This window comes from Notamacropus eugenii, chromosome 1 (assembly GCF_028372415.1).
Source record: "Notamacropus eugenii isolate mMacEug1 chromosome 1, mMacEug1.pri_v2, whole genome shotgun sequence".
Lineage (NCBI taxonomy): Eukaryota > Metazoa > Chordata > Mammalia > Diprotodontia > Macropodidae > Notamacropus > Notamacropus eugenii.
In genome coordinates this window covers 256,218,740-256,228,464 of record NC_092872.1, presented here as the reverse complement: position 1 = coordinate 256,228,464, position 9,725 = coordinate 256,218,740, and the positions used below count along the sequence as shown (strand labels likewise).

General features: G+C 53.5%; 1 protein-coding gene across 3 annotated transcripts; it reads right to left on the bottom strand.

The window, feature by feature from the left end:
• Nucleotides 1–1,762: 1,762 nt before the first annotated feature.
• Nucleotides 1,763–9,336, bottom strand: ISL2 (ISL LIM homeobox 2). 3 transcript variants are annotated; one of them, XM_072628642.1, is made up of 6 exons: nucleotides 9,130–9,336; nucleotides 8,071–8,260; nucleotides 6,946–7,208; nucleotides 4,383–4,666; nucleotides 3,425–3,592; nucleotides 1,763–2,692 (listed from the first exon to the last, which is right to left on the bottom strand). In XM_072628642.1, the coding sequence occupies exons 1-6, from the start codon at nucleotides 9,185–9,187 to the stop codon at nucleotides 2,576–2,578; spliced, it is 1,080 nt and encodes a 359-aa protein (XP_072484743.1). In that variant the 5' UTR covers nucleotides 9,188–9,336; the 3' UTR covers nucleotides 1,763–2,575. The 3 variants fall into 3 exon arrangements, with proteins under 3 accessions (XP_072484743.1, XP_072484742.1, XP_072484744.1); XM_072628641.1 differs by having other exon boundaries at nucleotides 2,479–2,692; nucleotides 3,398–3,592; nucleotides 9,130–9,292; XM_072628643.1 differs by having other exon boundaries at nucleotides 2,479–2,692; nucleotides 3,398–3,592; nucleotides 9,185–9,272.
• Between the last annotated feature and the right edge of the window lie 389 nt (nucleotides 9,337–9,725).

The window sequence follows — 9,725 nt, the reverse complement described above, 5'->3', positions numbered from 1 at the left end:
AAGGAGCTTTAGTTGTCTATAGTATGAAAGGCCCCAAAACGAAAATTTGACTCTCCTGAACTTTAGCCCCTTTATCCAGTGGCTCAGCCCAAGGGGTAAGAAGAGATGGTCTGTATTTCTGTTAGAAGGGAATGGTCTCAGTTAAGGAAAAGATGCCTCAAAGAACCCAGCCCTGTTTATTAAAACCTCATCTGGGCAGTTCAGGAGGTAAAGCTGGTCCTCATTAACCCTGCATATCTTTTTTCCTTATCTCTGAGTTTGCAGCACCATTTCCTAAATCCTAAAGAAGGGAGAATGTTCCCTTTAATTCTTTCACTAGCGTCACCTTGACTTTCAGAAAGTTTAAAAAATACTTAGATCTCCTTTCCCACCTCATGCTTTCTTTCAATGGTCTCCAACAAGCTTTCATATTTAAAAAAAAAATGGGGGGGGAGGGGGATGAATGAAAAAGAAAAATAAAGAATGAAAAAGAAAACGAAATATTTAACGAAAAAGCAATTGTATGTTTACTATGTGCAGAGATTTCTGCACCAGAGTAAAAATTAAAACCGAGAGAAAAGGGGAAAGAGAAAGGAAGAGAGGGGGGAAAAAATTGCGCCGGACAGCCTCCTGCGCCCCAGCTCCTAGGCAGACAGGGGCTGCTGCCCCTCCTCGTCCCCGGCGCTGCCCAGCATCCCCTCGGCTGGGCACACCCAGCCCTCGCGGCCGCCCTGGTGCACGGCCCCAAAGGGTTAACCCTACTGTCTGGGAGAACCGCCTGGGGCTGCTGAGCTTCAAGCCCCCACCCCCCAGACCCCGGCTCGCCGCTCCCCGGCGGCCACCCCTGAGAACCCAAGCCGCAGGTTTGAAATGTCACACCGGCTGAACTGGACCCGGCAGCCCCGGGCCCTCGCGGTCCGCGGCTCCCGTGCCGGGGCAGGAAAGCAAGCCGAGCCTGGGCGGGCGGCCACGGACCAGTGCTCGTGGGGGGCGCGGGACTCCCGGGGGTCTCGCTTGCAGGTGATGCCAGGGGCCGATAAGGGGCCGCCGGCCTCGCCTCTGTCTAGACAGAACTTAATGAATGCAGAGGGCCGAGGGCGGGGGGCAGCTGCGCCTGGGATCGGAGGAACCGACGGGCGGACGGACAGAAGGACAGACGGCGACAGCCTGCCTGACCGAGGCCAGCAGCCGCAGCCCCTAAGGGCGCCTCGATGGTCGTAAAGTACCCTACTGCCGTCTCTCCCCCACCCTATATTCTCGTGGGATAGATGGAAAACCCAGGCCCGGGCAGCATGACGGCCGAGGCTACGGGGTGAGGCCTGGCTGATGGCCGAGACCAGAGTCCTGGGCCTGGGGCCTGGGCCCTGAACGCGGCTAAGGTCTCCGAACACGAGTCCAGGCCTGGCTGGGGAGAGGCGAGGAGGTGAGAAATAGACTGGTTGGAGTGTGACCCAAGAGGAGCAGGTTGTGGACAAGGGTGGGACTGTGACCTAGGAGGGAGGGGAGATCGGGTTTGGAAGTGGAGGGCAAGTGTGGCGTCCATAAGAGGTGAGGGTGGGAGGGGCCAGCCTTCCCTTCTCCCGACCCTCGGTGGGCCCGAGAAGGCCCCAGTGCAGAACGGCTGGCCGTGGCCCTGCGCGGCTTCACCCCATCCTGGCACAATTTCTATTTCCGAAAAATTAGCTCCAGATTCACGCAGCCCCTCCCCCCTGCAGACCCCGAGGGCTGTGTGCCCCACCCTCAGGCTGAGCCGACAAGACACACGCGGGGCGAGCCCAGAGGGTGTGGGGTTTGGCTTTTTATTATTAAGATCAAAATATTAGTCCCATTAGGAACTTGCTGTTCTCAATAAATAGCAATAACTTACGTTTGTTTGTTCGGCAAAGGCTCCCACACTCTGTCCTCCGTCCACTGATATTAGAACATTTGCAAGAAAAGTCTCTTTCTCCATATATTTGGGGTTTGGTTCGGTTTCGTTTTGGTTTTCCAGCAATCATGCGATTTGGGGCTTTGGGGATTCTTTCCTTTCTTTTTCTTCCTTTACCCTCCCCCCATCCCTAACCAACAAAAGCATTTCAAAAAACAACCACCAAACCAAAGAGATCGGCCAGTCCAGTCAGATCGAAGCTGACCCCGAAGCCCTGAGTGGGCTAAAGGGAGAAAAAGAGAGGTCGGCCCTCCCCAGCTTCCGGGTGGGAATTGGTTTTTTTTCTTTTTATAAACCACCAGGTGAGCTGGGATGAGAGGAGTCAGAAAGCCAGATTACATGGTATATTGGGGGAGGAAAGGGGACGGGTGAGGCCTAATCCTAGTAAATCCTCAATTTTGGTTTTGCAAAAATAAACCCAGCAGAGAAGGATTCTCCAGTCTGAAGAAGGAAGGTCATCACATCCTGGTGCTTTTGGCAGTCAAGACAGTATCTCTCTTGTGTCTCTCTCTTTTCTCTCTCTCTCTTCTCTCTCTCTTTCCTTTAAATAACAATAATAATAAAAAGGAGAGAGGGTTTTCAGAGAGCTGGAATGGCCTGCGCCTGGGTAAGTCTCATGCAGGGAGCATGCGAGATCCTCGGGAAGGGGGCCCACAGGCCCCGGGCTCCTCACGTCTCCACTGGGCTGGGCACCATGCTGTTCGGAGTGTCGGGGAGCTGCGAGGATAAGGAGGTCACGTCGCTGCCCGAGGAATTCCCCAGGGAGCCAGACTCAGAGAAGGACACCTGGGGTGGAAGGCAAGAGGGAGGGAGTGAGGGAGGAGAGGGGTAGGGAGCATAAGCCCTGATCAGGCCTCCTCCTGGCCCCCCTGCTTACTCTACCACGTGGGTCTGCAATAAAATGACTTTTATAATAAATGGAATCCTCTCCACTGCTGGACTGACAGCAAGAACAGGGACTTAGGAGGCAGGGGCCCTCCCCTGTCTGTGGAATCACCTCTCCTGCTCCAGGTTAATCCCTCTGGGTCAGTGCCCTCAACAGAGGGAGGTTGGGTCCTGTGTCCCAACAGGGCCTTTCAATCCCAAGATAAGCACCCATTTAACAGGTGGAGCTGAGCTTGGAGGTAAGGAGGGCTAGTCTAGGCCTTCACCTACCAACCTTATCCTCCATTATCTGCTTCCCAGAGTTCCCCTGGCCCTTCTGTGAGGGAGGAGGAGCTGGCGATCCCGCTTCCCAGGTTAGCTTGAGCTCCACTGGGAGTAGGAGAGAATCTGTGTTGGGCCCACATCTCTTTCTCCCATTAACGTGTACCCACATCCTGCAACGGGGTAATATCTAGGGAGGGCCCTGGTGGAGCAGAGAGAGAGAGAGAGAGAGAGAGAGAGAGAGAGAGAGAGAGAGAGAGAGAGAGAGAGTGTGTGTGTGTGTGTGTGTGTGTGTGTGTGTGTGTGTGTGTGTGTGTGTGTGTGTCTTCAGAAGAAAAGCCAAACCTTTGAGGTGGGGTTGGGGGTCCTCACCAGTTGCTGGAAGGCTGGCTGGTCTAGGTCACTTTGTAGGGCAAATTCGCTGAGTGCTTTCCAGGGCGGCTGATAAGTCTGCACCTCCACTGCACTACCCTGCACCGCACTCTCATGGCGAATGGGGCTGCCAGCCACCAGAGGTGTCCCAGTCAGACCCTGCAGGCTCTGAGGAGATCAGCACCCAAGGAAGATATGTTAGGGGCCCCAGCCCAAATCGATTTCCCCATCCACTCCTTTCACTTACTCCACACTTGAAGGCTGGGCCCTGTCCCAGGCATGCAGAACCACCTAGGGAAATGCCCAGACCTGGAGCACTCAGATAAAGTGTCTGATATCCCTTAAGTGCCAACCCAAGGCTGGAGTGGCCTAAAGGACTCTCCCATCCCAGACACCAGCCTGACCACACTCCTCCTTCCCCCAGTGCTTAGAAACCTCAGGCTTCCCTGGCCAACCGGCCCCTTGGCCTCCTCGAATGCATCCCCCAACCCCTTCCCCAAGAAGAGTTACCCTGTGACCTGGGAGCAACCACCTCCCCGAGGTGCCCACCGGACAGCAAAGCTTCCAACTGAGTTCCACAGAGGAAAAGGCAAACCCGAGATTAAGGAAGAAAGAAACCTTCTAACCCTGGCCAGCCAGGCTCCTAGGCCAGTCCCCTCTTCTTGCCTTCCAAGTTTCCAGGCAAGTAGCTTTAGGGCCGACACAAAGGACCGACGGATGGACACTCACACAACCCCACACACCACCTGGGGCGTTCAAGGGGGTATCGGAAAGTGCCGGCTTCAAGCTTCTGCTGAAAGCACCGGGTTAACGAAAATATTGCCCTTCCTCTACTCTCCCACAGCACAACAGGGGCACTAATTCTGGAGACGTAGATCTGAATGTATTCTGATCTCCTGTCCCCGAGTGTGTGCTCACGCCCTGCCCCGCGCACACGCCCGGCCGCCCGCAGACCCACCGTCTTGTCGCTGTGCTGTTGCTGCTGCAGCTGCTTCATGAGGATGGATTTCTTCTTGTCTTTGCAGCGCTTGTTTTGGAACCAGACGCGGATGACTCGCGGGCTCAGCCCCGTCATCTCCACCAGCTGCTCCTTCATGAGCGCGTCGGGCCGCGGGTTGGCGGCGTAGCAGGTCCTCAGCGTGTGCAGCTGCTTTTCGTTCAGAACCGTCCGCACCCGGGTCGTCTTCTCCGTCTGTTTGTGCACGTGGGGCCGGAGCGAAGGCTGCCGGCCAGGGCCTGGCTCTGCAGTGGGCGGGGGAGAGACCGGGAGAAAGCCCGTTAGCCCCGAGCTCCGAGCTCGGCCGGGAGCGCGGCCCTCCACGCATCTCTCACATGCGGGGACGCCTTCGGATGGGGCGCGGAGGCAGGAGGCCCCGAGACCCGGAGGATGCTTCTCGGATTCGATTTACTTCGTTTAACTTTATCGCAACTGCCTTTTATGAAACTAGTTTTGCGCTTTATTTTGCTTGCCTTTTCGCTGAATGGAGGTCAAGGGATTGTTTCATTTTGGGTTTCCCGGGACCGAGCTTAGCCCAGTGCCCGCACACAGTAGCGCTTAAAAAATGTTTGTTGATTGACTAATTGAATTCGTATTTATTCTATTTCTCTCTATCCCTAAATTGACACCAGCCTATCTAGTAATTTTTAAGATAGACAACGAAAACTCCAAATTTACGAAGGAACCTCCATGCACACAATCCCCACACCTCTCCGGAATCTCCCTTCCTTCTCCCCCACCACCATCCCTGCACCTTAGGCCATTAGAACGAACTCAGTCATACTCCCCCTCCCTCCTTCCTCCGCAGTCCCCAAGGTTCTTCCTCTTCCGGAACCTCGGCTCTATCGCGGTTCACTGAAAGGGCTAGAATCCCAGGAAAAGGCTCCGCAGACCATGGGCAAGTCTGCTCGGTAGCCCCAGGCTCTTAACTCTCGCTGCCAACGCGGAGGAAGAAAGTCTCCAGTGGCCTGCGGCTCAGGGCCACCCTCACAACACTACATACATCGTCCTGTGATCTCTCTGGCCTTCTCCTCCAGTTCCCCCCTTCCAACCAGGAAACCATCAAAGGTACTTAGAGGAATCATTCAAATCTGAAAGACCAGAGCAGCGCTGGGGATTCTGAAGGTCCCAGGCTTCTTCTGGCTCGAGAGGATAGATGGAGGAGGGTGGGGAGAAGAAAGAGAAAAACAGAGGTCCCGAGGCCTCTTTTTCCCTCCCAGTCAGACGACAACTAGGGTAGGAGCTGGCATGCCTTTACTCTCCTTTCTCTCCAGCCGGTTGTGTTCAGGCAGCCCAAATGCTGATCTGCCTTCCAGCAATGCCTCCCGGGCCTCTGATGGGTGGGAAGGGGAAGGATGTCTCTGTTTTCTGGGATGGCTCAAAAGTGACTCCTTTGTAGCTGACCCACTCCCTGGGGTTTTTTCCCTTGCTGCCCCTGTGTCCTCCTCCTTCTCCCAACCTCCCCCCTTGCTCCTTGATCCAAGCCGGGTTCTTTCTTTTCCAAGCTATTCCTCACCTAAGATTCCTCCTCTCTTCTCCAGGGTTCTCCCCTCTCCTGGGACTCCTCTAGATCAGGTTCCTCAGGCTCACAGCCCAACCTCTGCCTCCTGAGACCCCAGGTTCCTTAGCTTTCTTGAGATAAGGCCTCAGTTCCTTAGGTTATACCAGGGTTGAGAAGAGGAGTTTGGAAACAGCTCATCTGAGGAGTTTAGGACCAAAGGAAAAGAGGGGAGACCCCCTTCGAGGGGCTTTAAAATAGAGGCTCAGTCACTGCATGCCAGCTAGAGGCCCTCAGACCCTGAGTGTTCACTAACTCATCTTATTTCACTTCTATAACTCTATCCAGGAAAAACCCTGGTACCACGGGCTCCAGAGACTGTATACTCTCCACATATATTCAGCTGTGGGGGGTAGGGTCCCTCTGTACCTTCAACACACACAGCTCTAGCCACTAGATATCTTTGTCAGTCAGTCGTCCTATTAATGTCACAAACACAGGAAGTCAAAACTTAAGGTGGAATGGGGTCAAGTGAATAGTGTTCCCAATACTACAGTCAGCTAAGCTTAGTTTAGTTATCAATCAAATAGGTTCACTTCAAATACAGTGCACCTAGGAAGAGCCTGTACCCACGGCTTTCAGAGTGTACCTGAATTACCAAAACACTGAAAACTCTGTCAGTGAAGGGGGCCCCTTATGAGGAGGGAGATGGTGCTTTCCCTAGAGAGGGTTCTCCAGCCCTTATGCACACTGGTGTGTCTGTCTACCAGAGGCCCCAGTGTGAGGCTGCAAGTATTAAATTACTCAAGGCCTTTCTCTCTCTCTCTCTCTCTCTCTCTCTCTCTCTCTCTCTCTCTCTCTCTCTCTCTCTCTCTCTCACACACACACACACACACACACACACACACACACACACACACACACACACACACACACACACCACACAGATCACACCCATCCACATTGCCCATAGGCATTATCTCCAAACTCCCCCAGACTAGGTTAGAGATCTTCCATAGCCTTTACCTGACAGATGTAGGCCCCTGCTGCTTGGTAAGTGTCCTGGGCTCCGAGGACTCTCCGCCGAGGCCCTGTCCAGCAAAAGGCTGTGATCTGCTCGGCATAGAAGCTCGTGATCCCTTAGGGAGAACTCATCCCCCGGCAGCAGCTGGCGGCTGCAGACCGAACAGCGGAAACACTCGATGTGATAGACATTCTCCCGGGCTCTCATCACCAGATCGCTGCTGCTGAAACCCACCTTGCATTTGGCACACTTGATGCCGAACAACCTGCGGAGGAAAATGGGGGTGAGAGGGTCGGGAGGGGGAGTTTGCCAAGTGAATGCCTTTAACTGCCTGCGAGGAAGGCCCAACGGACTCCAGTCTGCTCCCTGGCCCTAGGATAAAGCTCTGCCCTCCCGCAGGCCTGGAGTGACTTCTTAGAGCCAGCTCAAACAGCAACAAATCCCAGGCCTTCCTTTATTGAATCTCTTCACCCTTCTGTCTCTGCTTGTCTCCTGAATTCACACACACGTAATTACATACAAATGCAGAAACATCAATATATTTACACACATTCACGCAAATATATGCATATAGTCCCACTAATTATGTATTATATATTATATGTACATATATAATTATTATCTACACCCATACAAACGCATATATTCACTTCTCTTCACACTAATATATTCTTGTAAATGTTCACACATATTCATACACACATAAAGATACGTTTTGACAAACCTAGGGGTTTCTCTCTCCCCCCCCCCTCTTTGTCTGTCTCCCTCTTTTTCTGACTCTCACTTTAGCCGGTTCCAGGGCCACCATTTCTAGGTCACTACTGATCAAGTACAAGGAACAAGCTTGGCAGAACGTATTGGATGATACCATGGGGAACTATGGTTTTCAAAAGGGCTCAGCGTTTCTGCACAGGATCCCTGCTCCAGCGAACAAACAGGAGAGGGACCATGCAATGACAAGGAGGGAGAAAAGTTTCTGATCAGCCCCGGGAGCCCATACTAGGAAAGGCCCAGTGGAGAGGTGCGGGGCTCAAAGGCTGGGGGAGCCCGTCCAGGTGGGCCGGAGACAGGGGGAGGCAGCCAAGGTCACGTTCCAGATTGGACGGATAAACAGCGACGCGCATCACCTGATATAGTCCCTTTTACAGTACGTCTTGCCGTTTCTCACAAAACATGTGCAGGTTTCGTCCAAGTACTGGCTGCATTCAGCACACTTGAGGCAGGCTGCATGCCACTCGAGGTCCGGAGAGACCTTGAGGATGTACTGGTCATGGATCTGACTCCCACAGCCGACACACATGGCAATCCCGGGCTTTTCTACAAGGGAAAACGAGCAGAGGAGGCAGATTCAGGAACCGACCATCAGCTGCTGGATTTCCGAACGTATTTGCAAAGAACTTTTATTTATGCTTCTCTCTCTCTCTCTCTCTCTCTCTCTCTCTCTCTCTCTCTCTCGATCACTCATCATCATCAGGAAAAAGGACACTCTATTCCTTAAGGTTCCGTCATTTGAAAGAAAAATGTAACCCTCCAAACTTTGCGAAGACTCCCGCCTTCCCAGATAGTTTCGTTTAGGATCCCTTGAATTTTTCTTTATTATTATTGTTTTTAATCGAAAGAGCTCAGTGCTAACGAAGATGGGAAAAGCCGCCACGAAGAGCCCATTTAAACCTAGCCCAGCGCCAGACTCCCCAGCCCCGGCCGCCCGGGGCCGCTCGACTTGAGTGCATGCCGGGCTTCGGGACTCGGGCACTACCAGACACTTAATAGCCACAAATACACAAGACTCGCCCCCGCCGGCGGACTGGCACAATTCACAATTACAAGGCGACTTTCTTCCTTTGGATAGCACTAAAGGCTAAAGGCGAGGGAAAAGAAGTCCGCTCCTCCCTGGGACCCTCAGTCGGCCCCAACCGGGCGGTATAGCCCCGGGCCAGCATGAACAGTATCTCATCTCCAAATATTAATAATATCCTCCACAGGGAGGAAACAAGCCTGGGACCCAGAGAGGGGCTGCTGGTGCATTCGTTTGAATATTTGTCTCCACAACTGCCTTGTCAAAGAGAAAACACTTGTAGAAGCTGCTAAGCATATATATCGGGAAAATATATTTTTTAATATCATGCACACACACACACAAACACGCGCAGGCAGGCACGCGCGCACACACACATAAAAAGACTTACTCTTGGAATGATCCCCCATAGCACCCAGAAAAGGATAATTAAAAATAATATCCACCATGCGCAAAGTGTTATGATGCAGACGGAAGGATGGTCGGGTTCGTTCAGTCTCGGCTCTTTGCTAACTAACTCCTCCAGCCTAGAGGACTTGGGTGGGAGAGGAATTCTGCACTAGCCCCGCACGCCGCATGACATCAGCACGCTCCCAGCCCCCCGGGCCCGGAGCCTGGGGGCGGGGTCTGTGACGTCACACAAGGGTTTAGAGATTTGGGGGGGAGGCGGGGAGATGGGAGAAGAGGTGATGTGGGACCGGAGGGGAGGGGTGGGGGGGCGCGCAAGGGAGATTGGCCGAAGGGGAATGTGGGCAACTTGATTGGCCAGAATGAACAATGGAACGCAGACACCCCCCTTCCCCGTAATCTACAAGAATTCTCTCCAGCTCCCCCAGTCCAGTCATCAGAAAAGGTCCGTCAGTTTTTAGCAGAGCCCCGAGACTAGGCAGCTCTATCCCTCGCTGCTCGCGTGGTGCCTAAGCTTTCTTGGCCCCGGGCGGCCGCTCCTCCCCTCCGCTGTCCTAGGTCTCATTCAGGAGATGAATC

Coding starts and splice junctions, on each gene's coding strand:
- ISL2 (XM_072628641.1), bottom strand. CDS start 9,187: ATGGTGGATATTATTTTTAATTATCCTTTTCTGGGTGCTATGGGGGAT. Junction 7,209..8,070: donor TGTAAAAGGGACTATATCAG/GTGATGCGCGTC, acceptor TTTCCTCCGCAG/GTTGTTCGGCATCAAGTGTG. Junction 4,667..6,945: donor CAGGGGCCTACATCTGTCAG/GTAAAGGCTATG, acceptor CGCCCACTGCAG/AGCCAGGCCCTGGCCGGCAG.